We start from the raw sequence: 20,143 nt of genomic DNA on the forward strand, positions 1-20,143 counted from the left end.
CAGCAGATGTTCACAGATTACCTGCCCTGTACCATTTTCTTCCTTACCACAGAGCAGCTTTCCTACATTCTGTAGTCTTCCCCCAAAGAAAAATATTTTTTATAGCTTTGACATTGAACTAAAATTGAAAACAAAGAACACATTGCTGATGGATTGATAAACTCTATTGTCTCAGAAAGTGACAGAATTTGTAAAGTTTAAAAAGATGCATAAAAATGCCTCAATAAAGTTATACATAAATACCGAATGTTTAATGTATTTGAATTGCCTTCAGTTTGAGCGTTGAGTTTGGACACTATGGCAGGCTTTATGGAAGGTAATGAAGATAAAACCATTTCTATTATTAAAGCGTTTCCAGTATAGTTGGAAGGTGAGGCACATATAAAATCAACTATTGTACAAGATAGCATAAAATAGATTAGTGCTCAGTTAGAGATATAAAGGCAAAGGAAGGATCACTTTCACCTAGGATGGTTAGGGAAGGCTTTGGGAAGAAGATATTGTTCAAAGGTAGACCTGAGTTGTGATAACCAAACCTAAGGGGTAGAGACCTGGGCCTTCTGCATGAAAAGTGCCAGCGTAGTTTGAGCATCAACTGGTCTTTAAGCTTTGTGTCAGGAGTTGCAGCCTCAGATGTCTACTGGGGTTCATTCTAGAGGCATACATATTTACATTGTGATGAACACTGTCTGTTGAATCAATTTTTAAATATTTATACAGGAACTCCTGTCGTATGTACAGCATTCTCATCGCATTCCATGTGAAAATGACCCCCTTAGGTTGTGTCACACGGCCTTGCATTGGTAGGCCATCAATTCACAACTCCATGTTTGCATGTTTTAATGGCTAGTACTAGAGAATTGGTTCTGGCTCGTAGGATAGGAGCCTGAGACTTCTGTTTGTTTCTTTCCCTAAAACCAATGGCTTTATCAAAAAGTATTCTAACTTAATTCTTAAACTATTGAATGAAATGAGCTTTGGAATTTTATGTATTTTCATGCTGAAGTTTAGCTTATTTTAAATCTATAATCTGAATATGACTTTGAAAGCTATGATTTTTCAGTTTAAAATTGATAAGGACCTTTGAACAAAAACAAGTTCTGATCATTATAGCCTGGTCTAAACTAATTTCTTGGTCTAATTTTCTGATTCTCTAGTATTTAAATATTACATTAAAGTTTATTTCATAATGTCAAAATGGCAAGTTTGGGCCAGGCACGGTGGCTGACGCCTGTAATCCCAGCACTTTGGGAGGCCGAGGCGGGCGGATCACAAGGTCAGGAGATCGAGACCACGGTGAAACCCCGTCTCCACTAAAAATACAAAAAATTAGCTGGGTGCGGTGGCGGGCGCCTGTAGTCCCAGCTACTCAGGAGGCTGAAGCAGGAGAATGGTGTGAGCCCGGGAGGCGGAGCTTGCAGTGAGCCGAGATCACACCCACTGCACTCCAGCCTGGGGGACAAAGTGAGATTCTGTATCAAAAAAAAAACAAGTTTGACTTCTTAGATCTGTACCACTGTACAATTTACAAATTGTTTTTTGTGTTTTGTTTTTTTTGCTGTTTTTTGTTTTTGTTTTTTTTTGAGACGGGCTAGAGTACAGTGGCATGATCACAGCTCACTCACTCAGTGCAGCCTCGACCTCCCTGGGCACAAGTGATCCTCCCACCTCAGCCTTCTTAGAAGCTAGGACTACAGGCATCTGCACCACACCTGGCTAATTTTTTTGTATTTTTTATAGAGATGAGGTCTCGCCATGTTGCCCAGGCTGGTCTCGAACTCCTGGCAGCAAGTGATCCACCCACTTTGCCTTCCTAAAGTGCTAGGATTACAGGCATGAGCCACTGTGCCTGGCCAACAAACTGTATTTTAAAATAAACCTTTTATTTCTTCAGTGGCACATTTTTTTTTCAGGGACCGTAGGTAACTATTCTAATCCATTTTCACCAAAGGTGAAATGTCTATGGTTTAATGGTTTTAGATCCACAAACACTATACTCAGTAGCCGTCCTCTGGAAAAAAATCACTGAATTTTTAGCACTGTGTGGCTGAACAGAGACTTTCTTTATTGTGTAAGTCCATTCAAGTTCTAAGTTGGTCCATGAAATAGTCATTATTTCCTTATTTTCCATCAGTCCTAATGCTGTAAGGACTCTTTTATAAGAACATAATAGTTTAGAAAAGATGGCTGGCAAGGGTGTTTTTTTTTTTTTTTTTTTTTGAGTTTAGAAAATTTAATAAGTAGGCAATAAGAATATTCTTATACCAGATTCTAGACCCATTGTCACCTTAGGCAAATGTTCCAGACTCGATGTGATGTTAATGAATTGCGTGATTTTACATAAGGTAAGTCTGATACGTTGATCTTTGAAGAAATACCAGCACCAATATTCACTTAGTTTACTGCTTAAATGCTGTTCAGCTTCCAGTAGTAATAAATTTACATGAGGTTTATAGTGTTTACACTAGATTTCCAGATGTACTGAAGAAATTTTGAAAGAAACCAAAAAAGTAGCTAGTATTTTACATCTTTCTAAAACTGCTGAATCATGTCTGATAGATTCTAAAGTGTTAGAGAGAAAAGTGTCCCACATGTGGAAGACACGTCAAAATGTTGTGGTCCTTTATTTTATAAGTTATTTGATGTTAGGGTAATGATAGAATAATGATCTTTATTGGCAGTTGTTTTTATCAAAAGGATAGCATCCTAATTCCTAATAGGTTATTATTTACAAATATACTAACACGAATTAACAATTTTTAAAGAAAAGCACTGTAAGTACTCCCAATTTTCAGTCTTTAAAATAATATACACACTTTTCTTGATCAATAAGGTGCTTATTCCTATATAAAGAAGTCTTTACAGACACAATTGTTTATACCTAATTCAATCTATTTTCATCTCACTTATTCCTGTACTCCATATATTCTGTCTGAACAAAATTGCATTTTCTTTATAAGTGACAGTTACACAGTCGTTTCTCCTTATAATCAGGTGATACATGTTGTTCCAAGACACCCAATGGATGCCTGACACCACAGATAGTTCTAAAACCTAATATACTGTGTTTTTTCCTACACATACATGCCTATGATAAAGTTTAATTTATAAATTAGGCACATTAAGAGATTAACAATGGTAACTAATAATAAAATAGAAGATTTATAACAGTATACTATAAAAAAAAGTTATGTGAATGTGGTCTTTTTCTCTCCCTCTCTCTCTGCCTCTCCGGAAATACTGTAATAGTTTCGGACCACGCTTGACTGCCACTAACTAAAACCTTGGAAAGAGAAACCGTAGATAAGAGGGCATTACTGTATTGTAAATTATAAATGTTAAAGTTTTGAGGTCATAACATCTTTACATGTGTTTTATATTTTGTTTTCAATAAAGAATAAGATAAACAGTAAAAAATGTATTTATGTATTAAGCATTCAATTGGAGCTCATACACATGAATTAATTGGTGGTGTTGGCTTAGTATTTTAATTCTCAATTTATGCAATGGTTGGGTTCTTTTTCTTCGTGTACCTTTGAAAAGATACGTTGTTTTGGTATCATTAACAAAAAAGTAATAAGTTTTTAAAATATAAAAAGTTATAAAAGCTTCTGTTTTTTGATTTATAGAATATTATTTAAAGACAAAGATCGGAACTGGGATGACATAGAAAGCAAATTAAGAGCCGAAAGTGAAGTCCCTATTGTGAAAACCTCAAGCATGGTATAGTAATTTTTCTTGAAGATTAAAACATTTTAGTAGAGTTTTATTTTAAGGAAAATACCCTTATTTTTGAGCTATTCGTTGATTTGCTTTTTCAAAAGAATATATAAATGCAAACTTTTGGGAAATTTTCTTGCTTCTACTGACTCACAGGTTTAAAATGTTGATTGTTTCGGAGTTGCAGAGGGTATGAAGGAGGAGCCTTTTGTGTTTCTTACTAGTATATATTGTTCTTGTAATAATTAAACATTAGAAACATGAAATTTTTAAAGAGAACCAAATTTAACATGAAAATATTAAGTTGACATAAGTTATTTCCGTTTACTTAATGTAATACTTACCTTTTTAAAATAATTTGTACAGATGTTCATTGCTCAGAATATAATTATAATATTGAGGTTGCAGTTTATATGTTTTTACAAAGATAATTTGAAGGCATTTTTACATAGTCATTGCCAGGTTGATTAATAAGAATTTTTAAAAATCTTTGCGGCCGGGCAGAGTGGCTCACGCCTATAATCCCAACACTTTGTCAGGCCAAGGAGGGTGAATCACTTGAGGTCAGGAGTTCAAGACCAGCCTGGCCAATATGGCGAAACCCTGTCTCTACTAAAAGTACAAAAATTAGCCAGGCTTTGTGGCGGGCACCTATCATCCCAGCTCCTTGGGGGACTGAGGCAAGAGAATTACTTGAACCTAGGAGGAGGAGGTTACAGTGAGCCAAGATTGCACCATTGCACTCCAGTCTAGGCAACAGAGCAAGACTCAGTCTCCAAAAAAAAAAAAATTTGCTTAAATAGTAGTAAATGACTTTAAACTTTTCATCTGCTACAATCATCTCATTGAAGAAATCATTCTATTTCATTGTAATTTAAATATTTTAGTTTGAATCTTGTTTACTAGATATAATTATTTCATATCATATTGCTATTAATGTAGTAAGTACCATGTAGATAATATTAAGTGTTCCAAATAAAATGAGAGTGAAATTCATTGCTTGTAAAGGGATACCATTTAGCTAAAGTAGAGGCTAATTTTTGTTATTGCTTTCCCTGCAGGAGATTTCTTCTATCTTACAGGAACTGAAAAGAGTAGAAAAACAGCTACAAGGTAAATTGACTACTGAATTAAGTATAAAGAGCTAATAATTTGGAATAAGTGCCTTCTAAGTGGTATTTCTTAAAATATTCTTATTGTTAGCATATTATTTGATTAAATGTAATGACATACATCAAATATAGAGTTCTATACATTCACATTACTCATGAAAAGGAGTTTTTTAAACCCAGTATAAATTTAAAAATATAATAAAGATATATGTGGGGCGTATGTTAGTTCATAGGTTTGACAATAGGCTAGATGTCATAAACTAATTGACACTTTTTATGTATTACATATAAATAATACATGAAAAATATATAATAAAGTTGTGTTAATTAGCATTATTTGTGTGATTTGACAATTCTTAAATTATGTTGGTGGTGTAACCTGAAACAAACTTACATTCTAATAGAAATAATAGTTGCTTAGTTAACAAGAAATGAGTACATATTGGCCATAGAGACCAGAAGAGAAAGGAGAGGAGAAAATGAAAGAGACTGCCCTCTAAACTTTGAAAGGGACATTGTTTGGTTTGTGTCAGAGCTGGATTGTGCATTAATGCCTTGTATGTCTTGACCTAGAAGTCCCCAGTGGTACAACAAGCAGGTTCCATAGTCAACTGCTGATTCTACTGAGTCTTTATCTGTTGAATAATCATAGGTACATATGTGGATCCTATCAAAATGATTTTTAACCTTTATTCAGCCCCAGCACACGTAAGGGTTATGAGTAAAAGCAGCTTGCTGGCACAGTGCTTCTCAGCTGGTAGACTGGGGGGTATACTTTTAAAAGTACCTTCGACATGATTCTTACATCTGTGTTACTTCCTTCTCCCAGCTCCCTACTCTGCCCAGTGCCAAACTGAAAATCACAGCCTGTGAACTTTCCATGTCAACCCAAAGATCTTTTGGATTGAAAGCTGATCTTTAACTGACCCCTCCTATACAGGCAGCAAGTCTGTTTGGCTTTGCAAGCTGCCCTGCAATATTAGTCTGTAGGCTCTGAGGGAACCCCTGTATCTCAGTGGTATATACAGCTGATACCCTAGCACTCTGGCCAGGCTAAATCACATATTCTATGGTAGCATTCAAAGTATGCTGATGTTCTTCTGGCCTCTCCAGCCTTGAGGTTACTCTGAACCCTGACTTAGCAGCTAATTCCTCAGTTATCTGAATGATAAATAGGGTTTAGATCTTTATTAAAAATCATATTCAGTATTTTCTCTATCCTCTCACAATAATGAAGACAAATTTCAACCAGACTTTTCTTGAATTCTACATCTTCAAATACCAGACTTACAAGTCTCTGAAATGCCCGTCAGTGACCCATCAAAGGACCCAGAGAAAGAATTCAGGGCTGGGTAATGTACAGTACAACTACAGAATAACTAAGAATGGAGTTTTAAATATAATATCGGAAGATTAGCCACATTTAAGATCACATACGCGCTGATAGTTTACGTATTATCCAAATCATAAACAGTGTTTATACATGAATGTAACTGCATCTAGAATTATTCCCTTTTCCCTCCCTCTAGCAATCAACGCTATGATTGATCCTGATGGAACTTTGGAGGCTCTGAACAACATGGGATTTCCCAGTGCTATGTTGCCATCTCCACCAAAACAGAAGTCCAGCCCTGTGAATAACCATAGCAGCCCGGGTCAGACACCAACACTTGGCCAACCAGAAGCTAGGGCTCTTCATCCTGCTGCTATTTCAGTCTCAGCTGAATTTGAGAATGCTGAATCTGAGGCTGATTTCAGTATACATTTCAATAGATTCAACCCCGATGGGGAAGAGGAAGATGTTACAGTACATGAATGACTTTCTCTTGAGTGTCGAAAAATCATTACCTGTGGAATGACTAGGAATATTGGAAGCAGCATAGTGTTGACGTACACAAAACAAGACAGCTTGGTCAGCTACAATCTTGGAATCCCTGTCTTCTTAATTTTATTTATTTATTTTTGACTTACAATGTAGTATATCAATCCTTTCAAACCATTTAGATAACCACTTGATGCACAAATAGGAAAAAGCAGATTGTGGCAGTGTCACCTTTTGTGGTTTTATGATTTTCAAATTGAATTTTATGATTACACCCTTTCCCTTCATAGATCTTTTTTCTTTTTTTTAAGCCATGCTGTGACCTACAAGCAAACTAAATAGCCAACATTTCTGAACCCCTGTGTCTCCTGTGCCAAGCTGCTCCCTGAAATGGACTTCTTCATCTGTACAGATTTGTTAAACCATTCTATTTGCTTCTTAATAATAGGATTTATATTAGTACTCATTACCATTGGACACAATGACAGAAGTACTCTCCACAGTAAAGCAGACCTTCCACAACAGTCACTCTGTGTCCTAAAATTTTCCAACATAGATGTGATTTATATAACTTTGTTGATACGTAAATTGTCTTGGGGTTTACGGAAATTAACTATTATGTTTGCACTAAGATTTGCTGGGAGTGGTAGGTGGACATATCTATATATCAATAAGGACTAACCGTCTTTTTTGTACATAGGAGATTGATAATACTGTATTTGTTTTAACCCCACAGTGTTTTACTCCACTTTCAAAAAGATCAATTTGGCACTTTTTTTCATTTTTTTAATGGAAATAAGATTTGGTCTCTCACTTTAGGTTAAACGATAACTAGAAAGATTAAACTAGACAGATAGTTTAGGTGGAGTATATTTTTAAAACTCAGAACATGTATATTGGTCCTGTGTTACCAAGTTTATATGTGACAGTTGAAAAAAAAATTCCCTTGAAATGATCATGAGGTTAAAATTTTCTTCATTAGGGGACTTGGAGAACCAGTAGTCGTAAGATTAGTTGATAGTTTCACTCCCAAGCAATGAATTGCTTCTGTGTGTTTCCCTGTAGGACTCAATAGTAAATCCTGTCTGTCTTACACATTTATAAGGACCCTGCAAGACGACGACGACAAAGGCCTTTGGCCTGTGCTACTAAACAAGAAGCCTATGAAAAATTTCTTCTTTAAACTTGTTTTTTCTCTTTCCAGTAAGTTGACATTTGGATAACTTTAAAAAAAAAAAAAAAGAAAAGTAATTACCTTTGTGTTTCCAGAACACTATAATTGGGGTGTATCTTAATTCAGTTAAATATTATTAGTAGACCTGGATTTTCCCCCTTGATCCCATCAGTCTATTAAGGTTAAACTGCAACTTTTATGAAATGGTCTTTAATATTTCCACAATAATCCTGTGCTATATTTGTTTTAAGAAACAAAGTAAGTCTATACACTTCAAGACTCTACAGGATTTTTAAAATCCTGTATTGTTGGATCAATTAATAAAGATGCAAAAAACTTTTTATAGAGATGTAAAAACAAAAGTATAATGGATCCCCTCTTTTTCTTTAAATTCAAAAAAAGAAGGTAAATGAACTGTTCTCCTCGTAAAGCTAAATTCCCCATTCTGTCTAATAAAGGAAGACTGAAAAAAGGTTTTAAAGAACATAAATGGAAAGATACAAATGCTTTGAAGGAATAAACGAAACGTTAAAACAGGGTCAATCCATTTGAAGAAAAAGTTGGACAAAATAATCAGCATTGCTCCCTCTTTTATTTAATATTTGGGTACTGATTATATCCACATGGAAGTAGAAGGTAAGGAGTTTAGGAAAATATTAGAATCTACTCTGCTTACATTCTTGTTTAAGTGTTTACACAGTTTGGTTCAATTATAAACATTTGGCCTTTTACTATGTTATTTTTATTTTGTATGAATACATTATCCTCCTTATTTATTTTTGTTACATTTATTACTTATGTTATTTTGTTATGCATTTACAACTCCATTTTTAAATAAAGTGTTTCTGGAACTTTATACAATGATTGTATATTTTATTTCTTTTACCATCTTGCTTGCTAATACTTCATCAACTTATCAAATGATTATAAACCATTTCCCAAGGCTTAGCAAAAGCAAGAATCCTCCAGTTCTATTAATAATGTGGTTACTGTGAAATCTCTTATTAGTTTGACTAAAGAAAAAAATTTCCTTAGCAGATTATGATCAATATAATTCACTTAGCTTAATGACCTAAAGTAATGTGCCTATACAAGGTTTTCATTTTTAACCAGCTTTAGATCATCAGAAAGCTTTATGACAGTGATCTATGTTGGGAATAAAGTAGAAATTTAAAATACCTTTGTCATCTTAAATTTGGTAACTATCAATTTATACTGTTTCTTTTTTATCCTGTCACTCAAGCTCAAGAATCTTGAATGTCTCAGTATTATTCAAAATTATAAATTTCACAGCTTAACCTTTTGAGACTTTGTGTGTTCTGGCCTTTTCTTTGTGCATGTCTTTGTGTCCCATTATAGTATCTACCACCATTTACAACTTTCTTGACCACCATGAGCTTTTCATCCTTCTGTATGTACCCTGTATCTTCCTCCCCTTCCTTCCTGCTTACCCATAGCCCTTTCATTCTTCAGGGTCCCACCAACTTCTTCATACAGCTTCCTTCACGTGACCGCACCACATAGGGCTGTGCCACATACGTGCATTTTCTCTTCCCTTCCCCCATGACATATACACGTTTCTTCCCTGGTAACTAAAGTAATCTTCATTTCCTGGATAGTCCCTTTGCTTTGAAACATCTGTGCCATTTTGCCTCCTTCATCTCCTTGGGTTTGCTTGCCACGTCTCTGCCTGAAAAGATTCAGACTTGGAAAGGAAACCAAACCTGGAAGTCTGAGATCCAGACCCACCCCTCCTAGCTATCAGTGCGTTCCTCCCTCTCATCTGCAAAATTAGGACATCAGTGTTATTATCCAAGTCCCTTTTAGTCTAAGTTGTCTCTGACTGTATGAAATGTTCTCCTTCAAAAAGCTTTTTCTGATTCTTTGTCATGATCTTCCTTTTATTGTGTTTGCATAACCCCTTTGTGTTTGCATAACACAGAAAGTTCTTAGAAACCAAAATAAAAATGTATTTAATTGAATCGGCATTAATTGAGATGTATGTACTTACTTTCAAGAAACAGTCTATTGGGAGATAGCTGTGTAAACAATTCACTCTAAGGTGAGGTAGAATGGGATCTCTATACATAGGAGACAAATGCAGGCTTTCTTTTTTTTTTTTTTTTTTTTTTTTTTTTGTCTTCTAGGTTTAGGTAAGGGGGACAGGCTAGGAGGCCAACAACCGCAGACATCTGGCTGCCAGCAAGGGTTTGGGGGAGGTTTATGAAACGTCTTTGTCTTTGAGTAATGGTCTCCCATGTGATAGCAGCCAAGCCTGCTTGCTCCCGTAAGTCTTTAACAGAATGTGGTTGTTTACATGCTTTAATCGCAGTTCGTTTCAAAAACTACATGGTTGCTGCTTTTGTGTTTCACCCCAGTGCTCTAAAAGCATCCTAAGCTACGTGCAGAAATGGATCAAGGCCTCTTAAACGGAAATGGATTTAGTTATGTTAGTCCTTTTGCTGTTTCACTGTTAACATTTGTTGCTTCTTTTCCGGAATCTTGACCATAAGGAAAAGTTCCCCGTCAGCCACATTCTCTCTCTCACAACACCTCATCACCTGGAACTGATTCTTGTTGAATATTTAGTTCTCTTTAACTCTTGTACATCCTGCAAGGTACAACAAACATTTTGTAGATTTTGTTAATTAAAATATTTTAAAGTTATTACCACTATAATTTACTACTGCTACTGTGAGGTCTAACCTTGAACTGAAAGATGAAAAATTCTGTAAATTTTGAGGCATAGTACATTAGCTGTAGAAACGCTCAACACTAGGTCAGCAATGTCATATTTAGGGTAATTGAAACAAATACAACAAAGAGGGAGGGGCTGTTTTCTAGGCAGTATAATAAATGCTTTACATGTACTGTCCCTTTTAATGCTCACAACTCATTAATAAGCTATTATTCCTACATTAGAGATGAAGGAATGGAGGCAGCGGCCCAGTTGGGATTTGATCAACATGTATTTGACTTGGAAATCCAAACTCTTTATAACCATTCTCCACGGGCTGTCACCCAGCAAACAACTGGTAGAGCCTGGACAAACCAAGTGACTTGTATTCACCCTTTACAGCTTTGTCTCGTGACCACAGACCCAAAGAGGTCACCAGGCCCTTCCTCTGCTTTTGAGTAGAACTTCTAGAGCTGGGGATCCTGACATTTCTCCTAGTAAACTTCTCTAATGATGACAAGCAATGACCAAATGCTAGGAATGTCTTTGTTATGTGAAACAGATTCTTTATCAACTGTCTCCTTGAAAGCTGGATGTTGGGTGCTTCCGGAAGAATGCTATGAAGAACCACGTCGGCTTATGAGCTGACTGTACTCTCCACTTGTTTTAAAGAGATGAAAACCCAGGGCTGCCAATAGAAACTTTGATGAGTCCACATCGAGCTATGTGACCAGTGAGCTGCCTCCCAAGCTATTGATTACAAACACTTGTCTCTGAGCCAGGCCAAATGAAATGGAGTAAAAAACCACCCATTGGACTAACAGAACATGACCATGGAAATCTCTCAGGACAAACAGTGGCTGGAGTGTAGCAGGGCAGAAAGCAGCATGGTCTTAACCCGACACTTAGAGATAAACCAGTAAAAAGTGTAGGGGGCTCCTACGCCAATTTGCAATAATGAGCAAGGGTAGTGACAGTTGGATTTTTCTTGAATGAGGAAAATTTCCACCAAATTTGACACGAAATAAACACACAAAGTCTCTTTGTGCTATTTGCACCCTTGGTGTTTGCACCCAAGTCTCTGGAGCTCTGGCTTCCCGCTTGCTTTTCCAATAGTGTCTACTCAGTGATGAAAAGCAGCATTTCATGGCCAAGACTTTCAGCTGTTTGGCAAAGACCGTTATGTCCAGCATATGGAGGATCTATGACCTTTGCCACGTTTGCTGTCTGTTACCAGTCTGTCTGTGGTTATAGCCCAGAGCCTTCCCTTCAAGAGAAAAAAAAAAATCAATTTGTCCTAAATTTTTAATTGCCCTATAAGACTTCATAATATGAACAGCGTTTTCAAAAAGGCACAAATTAAAAATGGTCCAACCACTTTGGAAAACTAGAAATTCCTCATTAATGTACACCTACCACACAACCCAGCCATTCCACTCCTAGGTATTTTACCCAAGAGAAATAAAATCATATGTCCACAAAACCACCCCTACACAATGCTTATAGAAGCCATATTTGTTATAGCCAGAAACTGGGCATTCCAATGTTCACCAACAAGTGAATGGATCCCAAATAGGATGCATCACAAATAGTGAAACATTCATAAAATGAGATCCTGTTCAGCAATAGAAACGAACATGCTACTGACACACACGGTAACATGGACCAATTTCAAAAACATGCTGAGCTAAAGCAACCGACCCAAAAAAGGGCATGCTTCATGATTCAATGTATGTGAAATTCTAGAAAAGACAAAACACTGATAGTGACTGAGATCAGTGCTAGTGGGGATGGGAGGTGAGAGGAAATTGCCTACAAAAAAATCACAAGTGAGTTTTTTGTTGTTGTTTTATTTTGAGACAGAGTCTTGCTCTGTTGCCCAGGCTGGAGTGCAGTGGCATGATCTCCACTCACTGCAAGCTCTGCCTCCTGGGTTCCTGCCATTCTCCTGCCTCAGCCTCCCGAGTAGCTGGGACTACAGGCGCTGCCACCACACCCAGCTAATTTTTTGTATTTTTTTAGTAGAGACGGGGTTTCACGGTGTTAGCCAGGATGGTCTCAATCTCCTGACGTCGTGATCCGCCCATCTTGGCCTCCCAAAGTGCTGGGATTACAGGCTTGAGCCACCGCGCCCGGCCACAAGCAAGTTTTTTGGGCATGGCGACAGTTCTTCACAGGAGTGAGTACATGTCATGAAACTCACCAGGTACATTTAAAATGAATTTTTTATCAAATGTAAACTCTTTCTCAATAAATTGATCCATGTTAAAATGGCACCGGTAGTTGTCTGTAACTTTGATGCACATAATTACTTCCTTGAACTGCTTTTTGGGGAGCACGTCACCTCTTTCTCCTGCATTGCTGTACTGATTCTTAGCTCTCCAAAGCGTCCTATTACTGGGAAGTGTCACCATGACTTTTTCAAAGTTACTGCTTTCCTCTCCAGGGTCAGTCTAGGAATCAAGCAGCCTTCAGAGGGAAGAAGTTGACTTTCACAGGATAAAAGCAAACAACGGTCATTGTGAAGGGCCATCGTTGAACTGTATTCCTTTTCGTTTAGCTCCAGCAGGTGTAACAGTGTGCTAACAGACTGTGGTCAGCTTGGCTTCCGTAGTCTATTACCACTTGGAGAGATCCCTGGTTCCCAGTGAGGCTTCCTCATCCACACCACCAACAGACAAGCACTAGGCTGACTGCCGAACATTTATGTGGTCATTTATTCAAGTATCTCTATGATCAAGAATATTATGTAATCATCATCTATATATTCATAGGAATGAATACAGTCCTTGTCCTTAAGGAAGAAGAAGTTCAAACACTACCACAAGACGCAAATACACAATTTAAATACAATTTGTGAAAAAGTTTTCAGCCCAGATTGCTCCCTTCTACCTAACACTAGGCTTAAAGACTGATCAAACTGGTATTGAATAAATGTTCATTGGATGGATGGATGGATGGATGGATGGATGGATGGATGGATGGATGGATGGATGGATGGATGGGTGAACTAAAAAGAGCAAGCAGAATTCTGATCTCAGTTGTGTCTGAATTAAGATTATGCACTTGGGGCTCGGCACAGTGGCTCACAGCTGTAATCCCAGCACTTTGGGAGGCTGAGGCAGGTGGATCACTTGAGGTCAGGAATTCGAGACCAGCCTGGCCAACATGGTGAAACCGCATCTCTACTGAAAATGCAAAAATTAGCAGGGTGTGATGGTGGGCTCCTGTAATCCCAGCCACTCAGGATCCTGAGGTAGAAGAATCACTTGAACCTGGGAGGCAGAGGTTGTGGTGAGCCGAAATCCTGCCACTGGACTCCAGCCTGTGCTGGGCAATAGAGTGAGTCTCTGTCTCCAAAAAAAAAAAAAAGGAAAAGATTATGCACTTTTTTTTTTTTTTTTTTTTTTTTTTTTTTTGAAGGAAAAGGCTTCAGAGATTCTGTTAGAGATTCTGTCTACAAATCATACGGCCCTTTCCTTGGCCTCCTCTCTGGATATACAAAGTTCCTGCCGAATCAGCAATTTCTTATTAATTCAGTAGTTTGGTCAGATGTTCCCTCATTGGAAGGAGTGGCCACAGCCCTGAAGGACACCAAGTGCTAGCAGGTAAAAGGGCAGACAATGGGTGAGTGGGAAGGTGGGGAGGCAAACTTAACTCATCCACAGCTTGCTGGGAACAGCCGAGAGGGTAAGAGGAATTGAAGCTGCCTACTTTCTTTTGATATTTCTAAGCACATGCCCCCAGATCAGACCTCAGGTCACCGTATCAAACTATAATATTTGACTGATGTTCTCTAGAGACTCCTTTGTGTTATGTTGTTTTTCCAGACATGCAGTTCCTAGAAGAGTCCACGGTGCCTGCCACCATGGAAAACTGGCCAATGGCCTGAGTGGGATTTACTTTTAGCCAGGTTGTGCTAAGCTGTATGAAAGCAAATATAAATTTCAAACAAAGAGCCAGAAGACAAACGTACTGAACCTCATGGCTTGGATGCAGAAACTGGTAGTTGTATCAGGAATCTGCTCTCCTGGAAAGAAACTGAAAGCTCTAACCTATTAGATCTCAGAGTTCTCTATATTTTGACCGGGCGCGGTGGCTCACGCCTGTAATCCCAGCACTGTGGCAGGCCGAGGAGGGTGGATCACGAGGTCAGGAGATCGAGACCATCCTGGTGAACACGTGAAAGCCCGTCTCTACTAAAAATACAAAAAGATTAGCCGGGCGTGGTAGTGGGTGCCTGTAATCCCAGCTACGCAGAAGGCTGAGGCAGGAGAATGGCATGAACCTGAGAGGTGGAGCTTGCAGTGAGCCGAGGTCACGCCACTGCACTCCACAGCCTGGGCAACAGAGCCAGACCCCATCTCAAAAAAAAAAAAAAGAGTTATGGTTAAGAGGCAGAGTTTCCTTTTGGCATCATGAAAAGATTCAAAATTGATTGTGGTGATGGTTGCACTGCTGTGTAAATACATTAAAAACCATTGAATTGGCTGGCTATGGTGGCTCACGCCTGTAATCCCAGCACTTTGAGAGGCCGAGGTGGGCGGATCATGAGGTCAGGAGTTTGAGACCAGCCTGACCAACGTGGTGAAACTCCGTCTCTTCTAAAAATACAAAAATTAGCCGGGCGTGGTGGCACGTGCCTGTAGTCCCAGCTAATAAGGAGGCTGAGGTAGGAGAATTCCTTGAACCCGGGATGCAGAGGTTGCAGTGAGCCAAGATCATGCCACTGCACTCCAGCCTGAGTGACAGAGCAAGACTCCATCTCAAAGACACACCAAAAAAACCCATTTAATTGTACAATTACAACAGGTAAATTATTGCATATATATTTATAACAGGTATGTGAATTATCTCTCAATAAAGCTGTTAACAATAAAAGAAAATAATGAATGATGCATCTTGATATGGTTTAGCTCTGTGTCCCCACCCAAATCTCACTTTGAATTCTAATCCCCATTATCCCCACGTGTCAAGGGCAGGACCAGGTGGAGGTCATCCAATCATGGGGGCAGTTCCCCTAAGCTGTTTCGTGATAGTGGGTGAGTCTCACGAGATCGGACGGTTTTATAAGCGTCTGGCAATCCCCCTGCTCGCACTCATTCTCGCTTTCCTGCTGCCCTGTGAAGAGGTGCCTTCTGCCATGATTGTAAGTTTCCTGAGGCTTCCCCAGCCATGCAGAACTGTGAGTCAATTAAGTCTCTTTTCTTAAAAATTACCCAGTCTCAGGTATTTCTTTATAACACTGTGGGAATGGATACATATCAAGTGAAGACGCAACCGATTACGGTGCCATGAAAGTGGCCAGTTTTGCATTTATTTGCATTCCTCCTTGCCTACGTGCCCTCTAGATTTTCCTTTGTATTGGTTTTAACATATTATTGGTTCCTTCATTAATTAAAGGTTAAAAAAATCTTGGATATGTGTTCTTTAAAAAAAAAAAAAAGAAAAGCAAATGGGATATTTCTCGTGAAGACTTTTAGTTTATCAAAATGAATCATACTGGAAGAACTGGAAAGAATCTTAATATTGCCACTCTAAAACAAGCAGCTACAATGTGCTGACACTGTACTGGGTCCTTCAGTACCTCATTTAATCTTCACAACAACCCAGACTCTTCCACAAGAATTCTTAGTCCTGTGTTACAGAAGAAGTAGAGGCTAGAGCTAAAGAAGAGACTCTAGGTTACAAAGTAAGTGAGAGAGTCAAAATCTTAACCCTGGTCCAACTGACTTTTTCAATCCTCTATTTTCAGGCATAAAAAGACAACATATTGTAATTGGAGTGAAAAACCAATTGGTGGAGTTAGGAATCTTGCAGCTAAACTTAATGTGTTACTGGTTTTGTGCAAGTGCTTTCAGCTGTAGCCTCATTACTTGTAAAACGGGGTGGGGATGATGTTGAGTAGTTGAGCTCTAAGTTATCTTCTTTGCTATTAGTGGCTATTCTGTGGACTTCAGCTATTCTCTTTACTCTCTTTCCCCAGATTTCTGGAAGAAACGTTTTGTTAGCTCTTTATTTGTCAGTAATTCTGCCTCTCTTCCTGTCCTGCTTAATGGGTGACTTACCAGGTGTTCACTGTTTTGTCCAGAAGTTATTCTTTCAACTGCTTCTCCCAGAAATGTTCAGTCTTATTGCTTCACCATAATGTTTTGCTCATTTCACTTCTGCCCGTGTAAAGGCTGCCAGTGGTTCGGGCTGGATCAGTATATCCTGGTGATTATGGTATCATTTCCAGGAAAAGGGCCAAGCACTTACCGAAGCCCTTCTTTATGGCAGGTGCTGTATGGCCAGTGCAGTATTGTGAAAGTTTGTTTTCCCCATGTTTCTCCCGTTGGCCAACCCAATTGCTCATGCACTGTGAGGAGAGATGTGGCAGGGTAGAAAGCAAAACTCAACTGCAGTTCTCACTGGTTTTGAGATTTTCAGGACCAAAGCCCTTAGTAGAATGTATATGAATTTATTTATTTATTTTTTTTGAGGTGGACTCTCACATTGTCTCCAGACTGGAGTACAGTGGCATGGTCTCGGCTCGCTGCAACCTCCACCTCCAGGGTTCAAGCAATTCCCTTGCCTCAGTTTCCCAAGTAGCTGGGACTATGGGCATGCACCACCACACCGGGCTAATTTTTGTATTTTAGTAGAGACAGAGTTTCACCATGTTGGCCAGGATGGTCTCGATCTTCTGACCTTGTGATCCTCCCGCCTTGGCCTCCCAAAGTGCTGGGATTACAGGCGTGAGCCACCGCGCCCAACCTAGAATGTATATGATTGTTTAAGAGAAATGAAAAGGAAGCAGATTCTCAGGCTTTGATAGACTGTCTTAGCTGAATGTGAAGAAAGGATTTCTTCCACACTAAAATATGAGGATCCTAGGTCCCCAGACAGGTCACCGCAGAGTCACTGGGGAGACAACATCCCGAGGAAAAGCTGCAGCACAGTGTGTTTGGGCAGCCTGCGAAAGAGGCCCCTGGACTTGATGTCCACGTGGAACCAGCAGGGACCCCTAGGACTCCCGGGTCAGGCTCCCGGGACAACAGGCTCTCCAAGGTAACTCCTGTGCACAGCTTGACACAGTGTGGGAATTTGTAGTGTATCTTGGGGCAGTGAGATACCTCAAAAAGACTGAGTTCAAGCATCCCAGCCTCCTGTGAAGGGGCGTTTGAAATAAAAATTAAGCTGGTTTAGAGAAAATGTGATATTTTGTGCATATCCAAGTTTATGAATTACGGATTGATACATAAATATATATATATATCCACACGTAAAGAGAAAGCTCTATATCTATCTATATATATTCATATAGATCTATCTACAGCTATACCTATCTGTGTATATATACATAGCTCTAAATATATATGTGTATATAGATAGATACACAGATATATGTGGAGAGAAAGAGAGGCTATATCTAGGTAATCTAACCTTAACCTTTAACAAAATGCTGACGTAGTTCTTTTTCTTTTCTTTTTTTCTTTTTCTTCAGAGACAGGATCTGGCTCTGTCACCCAGGCTGGAGTACAGTGGAGTGATCATAGCTCACTGTAGCCTCCACCTTCCTGGGCTCAAATGATCCTCCCACCTCAGCTTCCCAAGTATCTGGGACTATAGGCATGAGACACCATGCCCATCTAATTTGATTTTTGTAGAGGTGGGGTCTTACTATGTTGCCCAGGCTTGTCTCAAACTCCTGAGCTCAAGCAGTCCTCATGCCTTGGGCTCCCAAATTGCTGGGATTACAGGTGTGCACCACCGTACCTCACCTGTGAGGTAGTTCTTATTGCCATTTTTTGCGGTGAGGACACAAGCCCAGGCAGATTTGGTTATTCACTTCTGGCCCCACGGCCAGAAGAAGCAGAGTCAGGGTTTCAGCCAAAGTCACTTCTTCTGGGACAGTCTGGCAAATGAAGGCCAGGCAAAGTGGCTCACGCTGGTAACCCCAACATTTTGGGGGGGGTCTAGGCATCCGGATCACTAGAGTCCAGGAGCTTGAGACTAGTCTGGGCAACATGGCTGAAACCCTGTCTCTACAGAAAATTAGCTGGGTATGGTGTTATGCACCTGCAGTCCCAGCTACTTAGGAGGCTGAAATGCGAGAATCACCTGAGCTGGGAGGTCCGGGCTGCAATGAGCCCTGATCACATCATTAAATCCCAGCTGAGGCCACAGAGTGAGCTCCTGACTTAAAAAAAAAAAAAAATAGTGCCCCCACTTTCACTCCCAGAAGTGTTTCCATTTGGTTAACAAATTTTACGTTCATCCACATTCGATGACCACAGTGCTTGCCATCACTTTCTGCTGTCTCGTTTTTGAAAGCCAAGAGAGCAGTGAGTAACACCTGGTGCTTGGGGCACATGCCCTGCATGGCACATGCCCTTTGCAAAGTCATGGGAGCTGCGGCTCCAGGAGTCAGACACCCAGCGGCGTGGAGCATTTGGTTTCCTTCCTGTCCATGCCTGGGGCGTCTGCAGAAAGCCTGCGGGTACAGCCAGTGGAGAGTGCTGGGGAGGGTGGGAGCTGCTTGGGTTAGGAGTCCCCAGGGGTTTTGCAGTTCAAAGCGGGTGGAGCACATTTTGAGGGCCTGATGATGTTCACTATTTAGGAAGCCATTTAAAAGACAAAGAATACAAAAGTATGGATGCAAAAGTTGTCAGTAAAGTGAATATTTATTTAGAAAGAGACAAGAAGTCACAACAAACCAAAAATTTCAAAAAGCTGGGGGGAGAAAAGCCACAACATCACCAAATCCAGGAAAAATAAACCTCGACAATTTTTCCTGCATTTAAAAAAATTTATTTTCAACTGACAAATTAAAATTGTGTATATTGTTGACAATATGTTTTAAAATATGTATACATAGTAGAATGGTTATTAAATCGAGCTAATTAACATATGCCTTGCCTCACATACGGTTCATGTTTTTGTAGTTCAAACATTTAAAATCTACTCTCTTAGCAAGTTGTAAGAATACGATACGTTGGCTTTTTTTTTTTTTTTTTTGAGACGGAGTCTTACTCTGTCAGCCAGGCTGGAGTGCAGTGGCCCGATCTCGGCTCACTACAACCTTCACCTCCCAAGTTCAAGCGATTCTCTTGCCTCAGCCTCCCGAGTAACTGGGATTACAGACATGTGCCATCTTGCCTGGATAATTTTTGTATTTTTTTTTTTTTTTCTTAGTAGAGACCTGGTTTTGCCGTGTTGGCCAGGTTGGTCTCGAACTCCTGACCTCAGGTGATATGCCCTCCTTGGCCTCCCAAAGTGCTGGGATTACAGGTGTGAGCCACTGTGCCCAGCCCAATATATTGTTATTAACCAGAGCTACCATGTTTTACGACAGACTTCTTGAACTTCTTCTATTTTACTGAAATTTTGTATTCGTTAACCAACATCTCCCCAACCACCCAGCCCCTGGTAACCACCACTCTACTCTGTTTCCATGCAATCGACATTTTTAGATTTCAATTATATAACAGCGAAACAGCGAAAGAACATAACTAACTCCATTTTTGTTTAAGTGGTCTTCACCCATTCTGGCACATAGGCTGGGATAATTTTAGAGCACTGAGATAAAACACAAAAACAACCATCTGAGATTAAAGGAGAAGCATGTAAACTATGTTTTGTTAAAGATTTATAGG

At 39.3% G+C, this 20,143-nt stretch overlaps 1 protein-coding gene across 10 annotated transcripts in view; it reads left to right on the top strand.

Annotated features, from left to right (window-relative positions):
• CEP170 (centrosomal protein 170) overlaps positions 1-8,684 on the top strand; it is a 131,783-nt gene extending 123,099 nt beyond the window's left edge. For all 10 annotated transcript variants that reach the window (XM_023216170.1, XM_023216172.1, XM_023216173.1 and 7 more), the window contains 3 exons: positions 3,630-3,723; positions 4,782-4,833; positions 6,362-8,684. In XM_023216170.1, the coding sequence (XP_023071938.1) occupies positions 3,630-3,723; positions 4,782-4,833; positions 6,362-6,651 (436 nt within the window). In that variant the 3' untranslated portion in view covers positions 6,652-8,684. The remainder of the gene's footprint in view (positions 1-3,629; positions 3,724-4,781; positions 4,834-6,361) is intronic.
• The last annotated feature ends 11,459 nt before the right edge of the window (positions 8,685-20,143 follow it).

This window comes from Piliocolobus tephrosceles, chromosome 1 (genome assembly GCF_002776525.5).
Source record: "Piliocolobus tephrosceles isolate RC106 chromosome 1, ASM277652v3, whole genome shotgun sequence".
NCBI classification, from domain to species: domain Eukaryota; kingdom Metazoa; phylum Chordata; class Mammalia; order Primates; family Cercopithecidae; genus Piliocolobus; species Piliocolobus tephrosceles.